Here is a 19,398-nt window from a genome sequence, read left to right as displayed (position 1 = left end):
ATTTACTGTATAGGCCATGTCATGCCTTGTTTGTTTATAGATGAAGGAGGATAGAGGGTTGTTTTAGACTTTTGTGTTCTCCATGCATATTGCTTTGTGTTGGGCACAATGCCTAGGTCTCCAAGATCTCCTTGGCTGTATCTGGGTATCTCTCTACAGTGTGTCAAAGAAAAATTATCCACTGTTAGAATAGCTATGGTGAACTTCATTGGAAAAACAATGCTGTGTTCCTTCAATATCTCAAATTAAAATCCCAGAGTAGATTAAGGTGCTCAGTCTAGTGAAATGTATGGGATTCTCACATCACTGTCATGGATGTTGCTAGCATGAATGACACTTTTTTTCCAGGAAAAGTCTAGCTCCCTCTGCTGGTTCATGAATTCATTCCACTGTATCACCTCGAACAATCTAGTTTCATCTGCTTTTGAAAGCTAAGTAGAGTTGAGTCTGGTAGTACAGTTGGCCATCTGCAGACATGGATTCTCTATGGCTTGAAAATATATTTTTTAAAATATTCAAAAAGCAAACATTGATTTCCCCCCCTTTTTATATAAAAGGTTACATTTTACGCCATTTTATATTATGGGAATTGAGTATCCACAAATTTTAGTATCCAGGTGGTGGTGGTCCTAGACCCCAACCCCACCAGATACCTAGGGCCTACCCTACCTGGCTGAAGACCTCCAGGGAATAGGAAGAATCTTCAGGTAGGACAAGGAAAGAATCCTGAATGAAATTCCAGAGAGCTGCAGCCATAGTTGACAATACTGAACTAGAGAGACCAATGGTTTGACTCTATATAGAGAGCCAATGGTTTGAGTCCATATATAAGACTCAAACTCTATTTCTGTGTTTTCTATGCCCTAAAACTGTATTCTCCCAAGAAGCACCTATAATTTCAACAATCTGTTTCCTTCTGTTCAGCAAGCATAGAAGGATTTAATCATCTGCTGAATTACTAGCTTTGCATTCTACTAGAAGAATATTGGAAGAGAAAATGGAATAGCTAATTCTCAGTCATTAACACTTCTGTCAGCATGCAGGTCACCCAGGCCTCACATTAAATCACTGAGACATATTCATTAAGGATTTGAATGATCAAATCCTGGGTTTGGCTACTTCCTTCCCCACACATAAATAAGAAAATATATAGCAATAGCAATAGAAATAGCAAGTACATTTATATACCGCTTATCAGTGCACTTAAACACTCCCTAAGCGGTTTGCAATGTGTAGGCTAATTGCCCCCAACAAGATGGGTACTTTTTTTTTTGCGACCTATGGAAGGATGCAAGGCTGAGGTAACCCTGGAGCCCTGCAGGATCAAACTCACAACCTTGTGGCTGTGAGTGGCTATGGTACTGGCATTTAACCACTGCGCCACCAGGGCTTCCATAGTACAGATTTGTTGGGAAATGTGAGAGACAGTACTGAATTAGTCGAGCAAAGTAATCAAATTGACAAAGCAGAAGCTGAACAATAACCAGTCCCACACCCATCCACTTACAGGTATAGTAGAGAGGAAAAAAGCCTAGTCGTCATTGTAAAATATATAAATTAGCTTTACTTACTAAACCTTTGTATAATCAAATGCATTCCCTTATGAAGGGAAGAAAAAAACGACTGAAGGTTAAAGTGGTGGAAGAAATGAGCAAAAATGGTAAAACAAGGAAACAGGAAACAGTTATGCAAACATGCAATTAGTGAGTATAAGCATGCCTGCGTCATACGCGGGCGCGCTTTACGTGGACTTGAGCATACACGCTCGAGCCGCGGGGCGCGCGCGGGGCAGAAGGGCTGGTGCGTCTCATTCAATTGAATGGGCGCGTGCGCCCATTGCACCCCGTGCGCCACTGCGCCACTGTGCATGAGCCCCATTGTTTCCAATGGGGCTTGAGCATAGGCGGAATTCGCCTTACGCGGAGGGATCCGGAACGGATCCCCGCGTAAGGCGAGGGCCGACTGTACTGTGGACCCTTGCTTTACATGGGGGATCTGTTCTGGACCCCCCACGCACATAAAGCTAATTCTGTGCATGCTCAATCCCCATTTAGATTATTGAGGTGGGCTCTCATGCACGGTGCGTCACACAAACCATGGATGTGCATGCCATTCATCGAAATGGGGCTTCCTGTCCATGTGACCTCAAGTCTGCGTATGGGAAGTTGGCTGACTGTGTACATGTGCAAATATTGCTAATTCTTTCAAAGTTTTATCCTGTTTAAATAAAGTTGGCTCTCTATAGTTGCCTCACCCTCTTGTGGCCAGCTCAAGACTTTTTCTTGCCTGAGGTGAAGAACAAGATGATGTCTCTCCCATTTCAAGCACAGAAGCCAAATTATTTAGAAATCACTGGCAGGTGATGGGATAGCACCTTCAAATTGCTGGTTATGCCATATAAATCCCAGATCTGGGTTATTGGAAGATCCCTTTATCTCAATATGAGCAGAGACCTTTTTGTCTGTCCCACCACCCTCACCGGTACAATTGATGGGAACATGGGACAGGGCCTTCTTGTTGGTGTCTACTAGATGCTGGAACTCCCTTCCTAGAAAGGTTAGACTGGAACACTTCTTCTTGTATGTAGGTGAAGCCTTTTTGTTTGTTTGTTTCAGCAGGCCTTTGAAGACTGCATGGGGGAAAGAGGCTTTGCACAATGTGCTGTATTCTCTTTTTATTGTTTTCTTTTTAATGGCTATGTATTAATTGGATTTAATTTTATTGATAGTTAAAATAGATGTTTAAACTTTTGTACGATGTAAATTCATCATCGTATTCGCCTACCCCTATACTAGAGAGAAGTAGGAAAGCCCAAGGGGTTCAGGTTAGGTTTCTTAACATATAGCTTTCTTCTCTGCTTCTTGGATACCACCATCCAATATCTGAAACAACCTCCTTACTCTGCCTAATAGTATATTTTCTTGGAAAAATCCTTTTAAAAACCAAATATTCAAATTTAATGTTTCCATGGACTTAAGAGTAATCATTGATTAATTCAGGAATGGGACAGAATTGATGTAGGGATCAACACATGCACATGCTACAAATAGTTTAATTCACACAAAAGATTGCAATAATGTTGAAATATTACATGAGTTTGGGTTAAAGCACAGCAGGTTGTGTGCATAACCATCACTTGCACCTGAAATACAGCTATGTAAATACTGGGCTTTTCATAGTTGTGGTTGTCGCATCTTAGTCATACAGTGGACTCGGTTACAATCAGGTGCTTCATTTTTATGTATTAAAAATAGGTTCTCTGCTTCTGAACAAGTGAGTGCTTTATTCTTCCCAAAACGGGGCTTTCCTACCCAGTTGTGCACATCAATAGCAATTATGTGACTCTGCAGCAAGATGGCTACCAGCAGGAGACTCTTAAAAGTGCCAAATGACATTTTCAAACACATTTCACGGTGAGAATTGCTTCTTCCCTTGTCAGATTAGAAGCAGAATCCTTTCACTTTTCTTTCAATATGAACTTAAAACCCTTGGCTTTCCAGTATACAGGTTGTTTTTTTATTTAGTAAAAAGAAAGGATATGAAAGATGGACTTCTGTTTCATCGTGCCTAAAGCATTAGATTTGGGGTTTTTTTGCAAGGGGGGGGGGGAGATCCCATCTCCAGTGTCATGATATATATTCACCTTCCATTTTGTATGCAATGTCACAAACGTTCTACTGCTGGAAAAAATCCCAGCTGACATCCTGTTACACAGTTAGGATGTGGTAAACTAGCCCTGTGATCTAAGAACTGTTTGTTATTCACATTTATGATCATGGCATAACTGCTATGGCCACTGATGCCTCCAAATTTGTTGTTGTTGTGTGCCTTCAAGTTCTGATTTATGGTAACCCTATCATGGGGGTTTCTTGGCAAGTTTCTTCAGAGGGGGTTTGTCTTTGACATCCTCTGAGAATGAGAGAATGTAACATGCACAAGGTCACCCAGTGGAGTTTACATGGCCGAGCTAGGATTTGAACCCTGGTTTCCAGAGTCATAGTCCCAGAGCTAAAATCAGCAAATCATGCTGGCTCCCTCTAGATAATCTGGTAATACTGTACAAAATTTGTCATTGTCATTTTATGCCTCCAAGTTGTTTTTCACTTATGTCATAGTCAGTGCAATACTCAAACCATCACACCAAGTTGGCTAACAACATCAACAACAACAGCAACAACATATTTTATTTCTTTCCTGCCTCTCCTTGAGGCTAGAGGTGGGGTACATGTTAAAATACAAAAAATACCACTAAACCGCACCTTAAAATCCAAGCAGACATACCAAGGGAAGGAGTTCTGCAACGCTGGAGAGCATGGTGCTGAAGGGCAATATATCCAGCCCCCTTGCCTGTGAGTTGTGGCAGAACAAGCAATTGCAGCAGAATATCACAGGGGTCCCTGGTTCAGCTTGTCCATCCACTGGTACCTAGCTGAAGCAGGCTGAACGTTTCCACATTCACATGAAATTGCATAGCCCATGACAACTTAATTAAGTCACTTTTTGCTTGTGTTAGTTGTGCTCATTGGTTCACTAGCAGTTGTTCATGTGCCACCAAAATAGCATCACCTCTTGTGTTCCCTCCAACATGATATTGGGTGCAATGCTCACAGTTTAGCCAGATATAGACCTATTAGAAAGTGGCACCATATTTATGGAATAGCTTTCCCAGGTAGGGATGGACGAGAGAATGACTCTCACATATATTACTTCTAAGACTGTTTAACTTTATTCTTATTTTTTTTTACGGCTGATCTCTGCTCCCTGATCTTCTTACTTGTTATGACTCAGTCTGCAGTGTCTCTCATGTAAAAATGTTATAAAGAATTTGCTTTAGAAGCAGGGATGTGCTTAGATGTGGAAATTAGCAAACAATTGGACCTAGGGAATTAAGTAAAAAGTCAAAACAGAGTTCAAGAAGTCTTTCCAGTGATATGTTATGATGTGCTATATGGAGTTTTGTGAGGTGTGTTTGCATGATTTTAAGTAAGTGGAAGAGGTTGTATCATGTTTGTTTTATGTATTGTCCTAGTGTCATATAGTTCAAATGTTTGTGGTGGTGTTTTTATATTACCAGTAAAGAATTAATAAAAAATGAAAATCACATTAGATGTTTTATATGGAATAGCAGCATATAAATAATTCAAAGAGGCAAATAAATGTAGGAAACATGTGTAGATCAAATGTGTACACAAGATATATGTTTTTAAAAGATTTTATTAGACTTTATGTTAATGCAGCACAGAATGTGAAGGCTCATTTTATCAAATATATCAAGTTAGGTTTTATTTTTAAAGTACAAGTGAGTTCTTAGTGTTATTTACATATCCTCATCATCTACCACTTTATACTTTGCTTCTAGGTTTTTGTTGTTTTGTAAGATACCTTACTTTTGTAAGGTCCCTTATTAATAACTCCCCCCCCCTCCGTTTTACAGTTGTTTTGCTCAGGGCTCAGTGGACGTTCCTTAGTTTGTTGACATTAATTAATACATTCCATTGCTAGTGATTTTGACACTTGTGAACCTATTCAAAATGCAACCAAAGGCCTAAATATCCTAAAGGCACCACATCTTGTCTAATCTTGGAAGCTAGATGGGGTCAGCTGTGGTCAGTACTCAGATGGGAAACTGCTAGCAAATACCAGATGCTGTAGGCTAAGAAGGAACACGTGAAACCACCTCTGACTATTCCTTCTCTAAGAAAACACTTTGAAATTTATGGGGTCACTATAAGGTAGGGTTTTGTTTTTTTTGTCACCATAATTCAAAGTTGGCTTGATGGCAATTTACAGCCCGTGGCCTCACTAGGGTTGGCATCAACCGATGCAGTAACTCATGGTGTCAATCCCCTCCCCCATTTACCTGCCATACCATACTATACAGAATCCTTAGTAATGTTTGTTTTCTACTAATGTTACTTATAAGTTGTAATTCCTGTACATCATTGAAAATTAAAAAAATTAAAACTCCAAACACCAAAATTAAAACTATCTTTAAATTACCGTATCATATGCCCAGGCTAAATGTATTTATATGTGCATAGTTGCATATGGTTAAAGTGAAAATTTGGTAAGATGTGATGTTTTAAAAGAATGATTTTTAATTTTTTTTAAAAAAAGTAATTTAATTTAAAAACACACACACACCAGGGGCCTCTTCTTTCTCCTCCCACTGAACCTTGCTCCACTTGTACCATTTCCTCCACTGAGCTCCAAGATTTTAAAGGGATTCAAGTGAATGCTACAGCCTGTTTCTGCCAAATGGAAGCAGTGGTGTCACCCCCCTCCCCCAGATAGGATGTCATGTGGTGCATTATGCACCTCCTGCTCCCCTGTAGCGATGCCTCTGCTAACTGTAACAACAATTCAACCAAATGTAGGGAATAGGGGTACAAAATGTACCGCCCAAGGGCTGCACACAATGTGTCAAACTGTTGCTGCATCTGCACTGAATAAAGAATGGACTTCGACACTGCTTTGTCTGCCATGGCTCAGAGTGCCATAACAAACTGAATATCATGAAAATACAAATCCCAGAATTCCATTGCATTGAGCCATGGCAGTTAAAGTAGTTTCAAACTGCATTTCTGCAATTCAGATGCAGCTTCTGTCACTTGTTCTTCTTTCCTGCCATTACTGTCAATTTGGAGGTAATCTTACTGTAGTGAGCTCAGCTGAGCAAAGTGGGACATACTTGGGATTCAGAAAAATTACTCAATTGGACCACATTTCCCAGAATCTCCCAAACAGCATGCACCTTTGAAAGTAAGGCCCTCTGCAGCCCGGCAGTTTGGGCCGTCTTGGGGATGGAATCGGGGTGTAGCGTCTACATGACGCACACCTTGGCTCCGCCCCAGGACAGCATGATGCTATGTACTGCATCGCATGGCACATAGTGTCATGGGGCACCTCTGGCGCTGCATTCACATGATCTAGCATGAAAGGAGTGCCATAAAGCCACGGCACTGTGGTTATCACACCCTTTCCAGGGCGCAAAAAGAAGCTGCCTTTTGCAGCTCCTTTTTGCACCCTGGAAAGGTCAGATTGGGGCCATGGCAACCACATAAAATTGTGATGTACTTTTGTTTGGCTCTGGAAATAGCTTTGTAGGCCACACTGACTGCCTTGGGGTGGAATAGGAATTTTTATTTGGGGGCATGGTTTGCCATGAACACTGGCTTTCTTGCATTTTTGGAGTGGAAGTGCTGATGATTAAATAGGTGCTTATACTAGAAGGGCATGACAGGGTGAAAGAAAAGGAGGCAGACTACCTTATGGTAGTGATGGACACCCTAGACTGGTCCATCTGAGTTTTGGGGATCCAGGAGAAGGGAAACCTTTCCTTTCTAGAATCACTAAAGCTATGGATCATGGGAGGGTGTGATGGCTGGGATCCCCAAGACTTAAAGGAGTAACCAACAGACCAGGAGTCAAGTGGCACACTGGTCCTGGACTGGTAGGGGACAGGCTTGCCCATGTGAGATGAAAGTTTGTTGTGTGGAGTGGAGAATGAAATAAATGTGGAAGGTTGATTGATATCATATCTATGTCATAAAGCTTTCCTGATCCAGGTATGAGTTTTACAACAGAAATGATGACTAAGCCCAATATAGGTGCTTTTTTCCCCTATACATAATTAGAAGAGTCTACACTTAATGAGTTATTTCTGTAATTTGCTAATGTGTTTGATTTCCTTGTGCACTAATATCATCTGGTCTGTTTACAGTGCACTATGGGTAGGTACTCTAGCACTTCTTAACTGTACAGTGAAATCTAATGTTGGCTCCCTCCCTCTTTCCCCCCCCAATATTTCATAGAATGCAGAAACAGCAAGAACGGTGTCAGATATTTACAGCTGTTCTCTTCGCATTTATTTTTCTGCTGGCAGCTGTGAGCACTACTGAAGCTGGAAAAAAAGAAAAACCAGGTAGGGGTGCTATTAATTCTGTTACTGGAAGTTTAGAAAGGTGGCAGAAAACTTGCTTTCTCTTTTCATGTCTCTTTTATGCATGCATTGATAGTAAAGCTGTTTTGTTTTTTAAAGACAAAATAAACCAGCTAGGAGGTTGGTTCGTAATCTAACCCAGGTACAGGCTATCTGGTACCTGGTGGTTTGCACTGCAGTTCCCATAAGCCTTAGCCAGCATGGCCAATAACTAGGGAAAGGGAAAGCAGCAGTCTAGAAGATGTGGCGGCACCAGGGTTCATATCCTTGATCTAATCCAGTGCTCTGCAGCCGGAACAGACAACTGTGGAAGGCATGAGGACAAATTTTTGCCTGCATACTCCTGATACAGTTGGCCCTCTGATCCACATCTTGAAAACATTTTTTTTTAATTCCCCAAAGCAAACCTTGGTTTTGGCATTTTATATAAGGGACACCATTTTACTATGCCATTGTACTTAATGGGACTTGAGTATCTATGTGTTTTGCTATCCATGGGAGGTCCTGGAATTAAGCCCCAGTGGATACTATACACTGTACATGGTGGGCCATTCCTTCCTCAAAATTGGCCTTTATGTAGTTGAAAACAAAACCAGAAGAAATTTGTGGTTTATGTTTTTGGCCATTTGCAGCCAGGTTTTGTGCTTTTTGAGTTGTATTTCACTAGTGTTGGAGTCCAGGAATGGCTTTTTGCTATAAAATAAAAGAAGGAGTTTAGGGTTCAGGGAGACTTATGGGAGATGGGTATGATGGATCACAAAAGCCCCCAAAGAACTATACATCTGACAAAGGCTGGCTATCTTCCCTCCCTGCATGGCAATCTATATGGACCCCCTGTGATTAGTCTCTATAAGTTAAATGACGATATGCCACACGTGTAATATAAAATAAATGCCTTCAAGCAGATGGTTGCTTTTGTTTATACCTATCTGGGAGTAAATCACATTGAACTCATTGGGTTTCATCTCCAAATAAATAAACTTGATAGCTAACATCCAAAGGCAGCCCAGCAGTAATCACTGCACCAGTCTCTGTCTCCATCATCTCAGTATTGAGAAAGACCAGATAAAATATCTGCACAACAGTGGAAATGTGAAAAACGATAATCTGCCCTTAGGAAACCCAAGATGAGCCAACCTACCTCCAAAATCCAGGCTCATCACATAATTGTCATTCCCTCTAATTTATAGGAGGGAATGATGTTTAGAAAGCCTTTCTGTTAGATTTAATTTACATGTTCAGCCACTGTAACATCTTGGGCCCAAGGATTCATGGGAGGGGGAATTTACCTTGGACTGTGTCAAATTCACTAGTATGGTCACAACCCATTGGGGCTACATGTCCTGTAGATCCAAGTGCATGGAATACTTTGATTTGATGAAATTATAATGAAGGTCCCTTAAGTGAAGTATCTATTGTGACAATTTGCTGTTAACAGTGAAGTTCGAGGGGAAAGGCTGTATCTCATAAAAGTCTGAGATAGGAAAATTTCTAGGCTCTATTCTGATAATGGGTGATCAGTTCCTGTTAATTGATCTGGAATATATGACTGACATCAGGCATGAATTTAATCTATGTTGTGTTGAACAGAGCCAATATTAATTCTTTAAACTTTAAACTATGCAGTGTCTATTGTTTGGTTAAATGACCCATGCTAAAGACAGAAATCTACTGATTGGTTTGGACTCATTCTAAAGATGGTCAAACCATACAGAGGAACAGATTGGCAGTGCTGAGGAGTGCTGAGGTACAGGAGACTTGCATTGTGCCTAGTTCAAAACCTCTTCCAAATAGAGAAGTTTTGCTGGCCAAGCTAATTCATTCTGTCTTCTTCCATGAGTCAGATTCAACAATGTAGGAATGACAAGAGGTTTGTGTTTTGTTATGAAATACAGAAGCACCATTAACTTTTTTTTAACAGAGTCTGGGGACTAGCTGGGATGACAAAATGCCTATATTGTATTTTATTGTAAATGGCTGCAGAAGAATAAAAAAAAGCTGAATTTGACAGCCCTGGAATAGTGATGTAACTCTATACTTATTTCATTTTTACATGGGCAAATTAAAAAACTTTTCTCCCCACTGGATGAGATGAGAAGAGTAACTGTACTTTTTTTCAGATTTTAAGATAGAAAAAAGTCATTTGCCCAAGTACTTTGTATTCTGCGCAAAGCATTGTCATTTCATGCAGAATACATTTTTTGTTTGTAAAACTTTGTAATTTATGCAAAATATTTTTTGTGTGCAAAAGAACCCCACGAAAACAAATGAGAAAAAATGTGCCCTTCTCTTCTTGTCAGGGGCAAAATATTATGTGGCAATTGACTCATCATCCTTGAATTAAAACTGCATTCCAGTAAGGGAGAAATATAGCGTCAAAACTACAAAATTTTCATTCAGGTCTTAGCAAGACCATATCTGGGCATGGGTTGGAGGGGACTTGTTAGATAGGTAAGGATTCTGGAGTTTCAAGCTGGTTTAACTGGCTTTTTAAATACCCAGATATTTTTAAAGAGGGTAAGTGGTTGGTTCCCTGTGAACAACCTTACCTCATAATAAGTCATACGGGATGATCACTTGTTAGTCACATATATGTGTATGAAGCTTATACACATGTATGCCTCTGCTTGGATGGGATGTATGGAATTGTTTTCTAACCCTTTCTAGCATGTCCCAAACCTCCCATAATTAAAACCTTTTATAACCTAATGGGATATTAATCCAATAATTTATTATATATGCATAGATGTAAGTGTACTGTAATATCATCAAGATGAGCCAGTAATCTGGGGTACTAGCTATAAATGGGTGGAGATGGGTGCCTAGATTTTAAAGCTACTGCATGGTGAAAATCAGTTATTCCTCCTTCAGTGTTGCTTGTTCCGAAATTTGTTTCCCTAATTGGAGATACGGTGATATGTAAAAGTTCTCTGACATCCTGAAGCTTGTCAACCAATTTCACTAATACATGGTGGAATCCAGCAATTGAGGAATCTCCTCAATTCACTTGGGCTTCCTCCCAGGTAAGTGGATGTAGAATTAAAGTCTTACAGTCTTACTGACTTAATGGAAAGGTAGATCCTAGTAGCAGTTGTTCCACTCCCCCAGAACAAGACCAGCTACTTCTTCCTCATGCAGATTTCTATCCCATTCTTCACCTCCCCACTGGTAAGCAACAGTAGTGGCTTTACAGTAACAAAGATATGGGGAAGACGTGGGCACCTGCTTGATGTAGAATCTTGTCCATTACAGCAAGGACTACAGCACTAAAAAATTATACATCGGCTATGTTAATTAACAAAGCACAGCTTGTCATTCTGACTAGCTGGAGGCCCTATGCCTTTCCCAGAGGCCTTCTGATGTTTTCATTGAGATAGAATGTCAAGGACTTGGGATTGTGGAAAACAGTAGGAAATTCAGGGGCTGAACAGGCTGCCCCTTTCAGTACCGGATTGGGGCTCCAGCAACTACATGCCACAGCTCTGACCTGGCCTTTCCTGGAACAAAAAGGAGCTGCAAAATGCAGCAAAATGCAGCTCCTTTTTGTGCAGTGGAAAGGGCGCCATCGTTGCCGGCACCATGGCTTTTCAGTGCTCCTTTGGCACTGTGCCATCTGGACACAGTGCTAGAGGAGTGCTGTGATGCCGCCTGCCATGCTGGCATGAGGGTGGTATTGGGGCGTGCGTTGTGCAGACGCCATGCCCCCACTCCACCTCGATGCTGGCCTTTGACGCCTGTCTGTCGAGGCTCTCAGTCATTTAATGGTTGGTTTGAGAATCAGTCTCCTGTTTGCATAAGGACACTCATCTCAATATGTGCCCCATTCAATTTTCATCGATCTCCAGGAATGACAACTCAACCATTTCTCAGCATTCTGGCAGAATTTTAGCCAGACGTTAATGTCTAAAATAAAATAAAATAATGTTTTAGTGTGTGTATATATATATATATATATTGCTTAGCCGAATAGATAGATAGATAGATAGATAGATAGATAGATAGCTAAGCAATCTCACTCCACCCAGGCTGTTAATTACCTCTATACCCTGCTTGGAAATGGGCTCATGGGATTCCAAAATCCTAAGAACTGTAGCTGTCACTTTTCCAACAAGACTCATGGGTTTATGCTGTCAGTAGCAGAGGTTTTGTTGTTGCTTTTGCTAATAATGTGTTCTGTCAAAAGTTATAATGTAAAACAAAGGTAATGAATATTTACTGCTTTGTTCCCAAGATATCTTTCCCCCTCTACTACCTACTATTTAGTGCATTCAGAGCATTTGTCAAGGACTTTTCCTTGTCTTCATTATGTTATCCTGTTTTTTCCTTGTGACTTTCCAGAGAAAAAGTTGAAGAAATCTGACTGTGGGGAATGGCAGTGGAGTGTGTGTGTGCCTACTAGTGGAGACTGTGGGCTAGGGACCCGTGAGGGTACTCGGAGTGGAGCCGATTGTAAGCAAACCATGAAAACACAGAGGTGTAAGATCCCCTGCAACTGGAAGAAGCAATTTGGAGGTAAAGGTGGACAGATTAAATATCACACTTAGGAGTAGGTCTGCAACTCTTAATGATTTAACCTGCTAGATTCCATAACTAAAAACTTTTAAAACCTACTGAGATATTAATCCGACACTTTATTATATATGCATAGATGTAAATATACAGTAATACCATCAAGCTGAGCCAATAATCTGGGGTACTAGCTATAAATGGGTGGAGATGGGTGCCTAGATTTTAAAGCCACTTCATGCTGAAAATTAGTTACTCTTCCTTCAGTGTTGCTTGCATGCAATTTGTTTCCCTAATTGGAGATACAGGGAAATGTAACAGTTCTCTGACATCCTGAAGCTTGCCAACCCTATGTTCTTCTTTCCTTTCCCATTACCAAAGCCAATTTCATTAATACACAGTGGAATTCTGCAATTGAGGAATCTCCACAATTCATTTGGGCTTACTCCCAGGTAAGTAGATGTAGGATTGGCTTTATGGAATGGTCGATAGAGGAGATCACAAGGATCTGAGGTCATATTTCTGGTGATATTATACAATCCCAGTGTGTTTTGAAGCTCTGTTCATCTCCCTAGGAGTTGAAGAAGAGATCACAGCAAAAGTAAAAAAAAGATGGCCATGTCAGGCTGTGTGGGTTAATTAGCTCATCAAAGTCTGCAGGACAAAGGGAAATGTTGAGCAACAGGGAGCCTGTTGGATGAGACAGTTAAAAGGTAAAGCAAGGGTGAAACAGTAATTAGGAGCAACATTCTGATGCCTTTATTTGCTGGAGATTTCAGCATGCAATCCTATTAAATCAGGCATTTGTCTTCCGTCCTGATTGCACTTCATGGAGCTCTTAGCTTTTGTTGCATAAAAACCTGGAGAAAACCTGGTGAAAATACAATATCCCAAACAAGGGCATAGCCAAATAATAAATTCAGTGTCACATTCTTAGTAGGCTTAGTATAATATCCTTTTTTTTTTTTTTTTTGCTAGTGGCTTAGGGATGATATAAACATTCAACATATGGTGCATTGAAGAGGGTAGAGAAAAGATTCACACCAGGGTTGAAAGTCTGGCTAGCCAATCTTTTCAAGAAATGTGAACAAAGTAAAACATTTGTTGTGGTTATTTTTAATATGTCACAGAGACTAGTATACTATGAGTGACTGAGATATAATCACATGTTGTCTGACTCTTGGGGAATAGCCTCTCCAAAATGGTATTCTGGCTGTAAGGAAACAAAATCCGAAGAAATGTTTGTGTGCCATTTGAAATGGGTGGCTTTATACATTGCCTTAATTATCTACAATTGCTTTCCCCAATCTTAGGTTCCCCAGATATTTTGGACTACAAATTCTATGTTGCTCACTGTGGCTGATGGGAACTGTTGTCAATTTAGCTGGAGTTTACCAGGCTGGGGATGGCTGATTTAAGTTATCACCAAAGTGAAATACTAATAGAGGTTGGAACCCTATTGGGCAGTTACAAATACATAACCTACAGTTACATATTCATAACTTCTGTAACTACTATGTATTCATGATCCCTATGTAGCCTCTAGTTTGGTGGCTAAGTAGGGGCCAGATGCTGTAGGCTATATTTCAGAAGGAGGAATTGGCAAAACCACTTCCTTGCCTAAGAAAACTCTATGAAATTCATGAGGTTGCCATACACACAGGGTTGACATACACACAGGGACTGTGGAAGTCCCTCAAACTCCACTTACCAGTTAGCAGGCACTGGGATCAATGAGGAGCCATACCCCGGTAAATTGAAAAGTGGATACCTGACATTCCCATTTGAGTAATGTCTGTTTCTCATGGAGAGGGTGAAAATGTCAGGCAGCCAGTTCTCAATTAACTGGGAATGGATTCCTATTGATCTCAGTGGCTGCTTACCAATAAGTGGGGTTTGGGGGGAGGTGTCTGTCTGTAATCCACTACATAACATCTAAGTTGTAGTGAATAATGGATATGCAGGATTCCTCCAGGAATCTAGAGGCTCATTTACTCTAGTTCAAATATGACTTTTGTAGAATTCCATGGAGTTCCAAATGAAATTCTAGTAATGTTATCAAAACTGTGGGGCAGAGATAATGTTACATCATTGTTACCTCCAAAGAATGCTTCTAGCATCAAGGATTCACACAAGTAAGAGATGGTGACATCTGCATGTCCTTTTTTTTCTGATGTCTCAGACAGTTCTGCTTTAAGACTGAAAAAAAAATACAGGGTTTGGTGTCCTGTTCGTTAGTCACAATTATAGTAGACTCAGTCAACCATTTATTGAAAAGTGAGTCAACATGTAGATAAGTCATGTTAATTCAATAGGTCTACTTCAGTCAGTACTGACAACAGGATTTATGCCAGAGGCTTTTTCACAAAATCATAGAAAGATAGAATTGGAAGAGACCTCAATGGTCCAACACCTGCCTTGCAGCAACGTACAATTAAAGTGTTGCTGACAGATGGCCATCCAGTCTCTGTTTTAAATCTTCCAAAGAAGGAGACTCCACACCATCTTGGATAGGTTCACCTTAGGGTTGCCATAAGTCAGAAAAGATTTGAAGGCACACAGTAACAAACCAATTGGAAGTAATTCTTCAGGGCCAGAACTATCAAGGCCCTGCCCTGCGTCTCATGGCAGATGCTGACATTGTTCAGGTAGATGATTACTGATGCAGGGCTTAGTGTGCTACAGGTTGAGTTTGAGAGAACAGTTTCTGAGATATGTTAATTCTGTAGGTTGTATAATATAGTTATTAGCAGTATAGTTGAGTAGCCATTTCTGACAGTCTTTCAACTCCTGATAATAAAATGTTATGTGTTCATTTATTTATTTATTTTTTGCAGCGGAATGTAAATACCAGTTCCAGGCATGGGGGGAGTGTGACCTAAACACTGCCTTGAAGACTCGAACTGGGAATCTAAAACGGGCCCTACACAATGCGGACTGCCAGAAGACTGTCACCATCTCAAAGCCCTGTGGAAAGCTTACCAAACCAAAACCTCAAGGTAACACTCCTTTGGAAAATGTTGCTGGGAGGCCTCTCCCAGCATTGCACTTATGTAGGTTCAAAGCCTTGCCTTGCCAGGAAAATACCATAATCTTAGTAGCAGAACACAGGACTTCTATGATCAAAGATGTAATTCCTAGCATGTCTCGTTAAAGGAATGTAAAATAAGGGGGGGGGGGGGGGGGGGGATATCCACAGATGAGTTTCTGCCATCCAAAGTAGACAATACTGGTTCCAAATGGCTAAAAACATAAGAAGATCTACAATGGAGGAGACCAAAATCCTGTTTAGTCTATAATTCTGTTCTTATAATGGTCAGCCAGATGGCAATGGGAAGCCCACCATGATGACAATAGCACTGTAAGGCATGTGCTTTACAGCAAATGATGGACATACTACCTCTGCTATTTGAGGCAATACAATGCCATCATGATTAGTACCTATTGATGGTCCATCACTACATCTTCTGGCAGCGAATCTTACAGTTCTATAATTCTGTGTATTGCATGAAGTAGTGCTCCCTTTTACCAACCCCACTATGCAGCACTCAGGTTTGACTGTTGCCAACTGAGGTGGGGGGGGGGGGAGTTTCCCTATATACTTTCTCTACACCAGGCATAAATGTATACATCTCCATTCTGTCTCCTCCTCCTATATTTTTATAAGCTGAATACAATACTCTTTTCTCATAAAAGAGTTGATTAAGTCCTTTTATCATTGTAGTTGTCCCTTTCTGCTCTGTCTTTGTCAGATTTGGGGACCAAAATTGTACATTGCAGACATAGTGCACATTGATTTGGATCAGACACTGTCATATTGACAGTGTTATATTTTGATTAATCATCTGGTCCTGCCAAAGGAAGTTGTTGTTGTTGTTGTGTGCCTTCAAATCATTTCCAATTTATGGCAATCCCTAAAGTAACCCAATCATGGGGTTTTCTTGGCAAGTTTCTTCAGAGGAATTTGCTATTGCCATCATCTGAGGCTGAGAGAGTGTGACTTGTCCAAGATCTCCCAGTAGATTTCTAAGGCTGAGTGGGAATTTGAACCATGGTATCCAAACTCATAATCCAAATTAATGTGTGGGTTGCCAACCAATGTAAATAGTTTAATGGATCAGTAATCTGCCCATGAACCAGTGGAGATCCTAGAGCGGGTGTCACCCAGTATGGGTGGTGGAATTACTGGGGTGGGACTTCCAGTTTGACTTCTGGGGCCAGGAAAATGGCCATTTGGTTTGCGAAATGGTCATGCAGGCCAGGGAAAGCATTCATGCAGGCCAGAAAAGCACCTGCGTGGGCAGGGGGAGCACCACGTGGGTGGTGGAAACAGTTACCCACTGTCCACCCAGGCTGGAGACACCCCTTCAAGGTCTGGAGACCCTCTCGAGGCTCGGGGCGGCACCTGTGTGGGCCCAAAGAGCACCTGTGTGTGTGTGTGGGGGGGCTGACTGGGTGTCACCCCCCACCTTTTGGGGTGTCACCCTGTGTGGCCTGCACCCCCACATCCCCAGTGACACCACTGCTATGAACAGCTTTAAGGTATCCAAATGAATTTATATGTAGTGAATGTAAATTGAGTAATGATGACCCAAAGTAGGAGCTGTTTTGATAGACCTTCCAGTTTAAATCAGCAAAAACCACAAATGTTTGTTAGAAACAAAGGGATTTATCTTTGTGAGTCAAAATAGCATCAAAACTAAGCTCAAAGCTAAAATTGTCTTACCATTAGATAGAGTGATGCAACTATCTCAGAAGGAAAATTCTGGAGGAAGAGCAATGGCGACATCTCAGCTGTTCCTCCTGAGACCCCATCTAGTAGCCTTTTTTGCAGGGCAAGCTCTGCATTCAAGATCAGCTGTCATGCCATCCCAAATTAATCTGCTGCTTTCAAGTGTTGTGCACCCTTTTCCACTTCTAGTATTGATATATGATTCAAACTCTAACCATGGAATGGACGAAATTGCCATATTATTTCCAGGCAGGAAAAGGTCTTCCTTTGACCCTGAGAGAAAATAATACTGATTCATTTTGTCAAGAAGAAAAGCCCACTGAAGAAACCTGGAGAAAGATATACTGTTTCTTTTAATATTTCAGAATGACAAATGCTCTGATAAATCTGTATTCTGATAAATCTGTATTCTAAATATAATTGAGTTATATTTAGAAAGATCTTATAATATGAAGGATGTTATCTGTCCTTACTGTTCTCTTCTTTTAAATTAAAAATCTATTTATTCAGCACTGTAGTTTCTGCCACAAATTCACAAGCTGTTCCAATCTTTTTTGGTTCAGAACTCATTCTCTTATTCCCATTGTTTGTTTCCATCTCTTTTAATTGCTGGCCAACTCGGGAAATAATGAGACCAGATACAGAAAGTTGGGTTGTAAAATGGGCCACTTTATTAAAATCTACCCTGTATATTAATTTCTTCTTCATGCAATTTTTGTGCATTCTTTTTTTAAAAAAATAAGCACATTTTAGTGAATATGTTGGGATTTGTAGAATTCTGACAAGTGCAGATTATGGCACAGGAGTACTATTTTATTTACTCAACTCATAAATGTCAGTATGTATCAAAGTTTTCACCAAAATGCAGATTTAATAAATGTTCTTCACATTCCTGCTGTGGATAGCCTTATCCTCCATTAATTTGACAACTGCCTCTTTTAAAGTCATATTTCATATCTATTCCCTTATCTTATTTTTTTTAAAGTCTGTAATTGATTTTAGATTCTGAACCTCCAGGCAGAGGACCACCTTTTTACAATTTTACAGTACAGTGCCATGTAATTTTTGGTGCCATATAATAATAACCATAAAAAGTTATGTGGCACAAATTCAGAACTGCAAAGTGAGATAATGTGAAACAGGCATGTTGAAAACCCTTCAGACATATTCTGTTCATCTTTAGATCTGTCATATCTGAACATGTCCAGAAGAGGGCTACCAAAGTGGCAAAAGGTCTAGAAATCATGCCTATGAGGAGCAGCTTTGGGAGCTGGGTATGTTTAGCCCAGGGAAGACAAGGTTAAGAGGTGACATGATAGCCATATTTAAATATTTTTAAAATATGTCATATGGAAGAAGGAGGAAGTTTATTTTTTGCTGTTCCAAAGACTAGGACACAGTGCAATAGATTCAGACTATAGGAGAAGAGATTGCACATAAACATAGGAAGAACTTCTTGATAATGAGAGCTATTTGACAATGGAATATGCTGCCTTGGAGTGTGGTAGAGTATTTTTCTTCGGAGGTTTTAAACAGAAGCTGGATAGTCATGTATCTGGAGGGCTTTCATCCTGTGTTCATGCATGACAGGGGGCTGGACTGGATGGTCCTTGTGGTCTCTTCCAACTCTATGATTCTGATTCTATGACAACTCCAAAGTTCTTTGGGGATGCACCAAATCTCCTCATCCCCATACCACTTACCTCTAAAGCTTACCCCTGTTTTATATGATCACATACAGTATATTGGAAAAGTGAGACTCTGAGCTACGTGGCCTTTTCAGGCCTTTCTATGAGAACCAGTCCTGTCATGAGGAAGAGGGAGATTGTCTCCTAATGCATCTGGTTCAAGATACCACAACAGGATAGCTGTTACTTCCACAAGGTGTTTCATGTTGGTGCATTATTTTTCTGTCAAAAAGAAGGAGAGGTAATCAAGAAATTTTTGTCTTACACACCAAAATAAGTTATCAGTCCTTAAGCAGTATTGCTACTACATCTCAGGCACCAAAATATCTTGTGTCAGACCTGCTCACAGTGAATGTGCATAGGTTGCAGATAACCCTGCTAACATGTTGGTGCCTCTTTGCCCTCTGTGAATAAGCAAGGGGTATTTAGAAGGGATGACTCTGCTTTCAAACATTGTTCTGCCCCCTTTTTGTTCTGTTTGAACAAAAACCCCTATTTGAGTATTAGAAACAAACTAAAACTGAATTCTC

General features: G+C 40.5%; 1 protein-coding gene across 1 annotated transcript in view; it reads left to right on the top strand.

The window, feature by feature from the left end:
• Positions 1-19,398, top strand: part of PTN (pleiotrophin) — a 129,533-nt gene that overhangs the window by 93,732 nt on the left and 16,403 nt on the right. Inside the window, exons 2-4 of the mRNA XM_042466433.1 lie at positions 7,815-7,924; positions 12,281-12,454; positions 15,286-15,447. Of these exons, the coding sequence (XP_042322367.1) occupies positions 7,816-7,924; positions 12,281-12,454; positions 15,286-15,447 (445 nt within the window). The 5' untranslated portion in view covers position 7,815. The remainder of the gene's footprint in view (positions 1-7,814; positions 7,925-12,280; positions 12,455-15,285; positions 15,448-19,398) is intronic.

Source organism: Sceloporus undulatus, chromosome 5 (assembly GCF_019175285.1).
Source record: "Sceloporus undulatus isolate JIND9_A2432 ecotype Alabama chromosome 5, SceUnd_v1.1, whole genome shotgun sequence".
NCBI lineage: Eukaryota > Metazoa > Chordata > Lepidosauria > Squamata > Phrynosomatidae > Sceloporus > Sceloporus undulatus.
The sequence above is the reverse complement of the archived record's forward strand: the minus strand, read 5'-3'. Positions and strand labels throughout refer to the sequence as shown.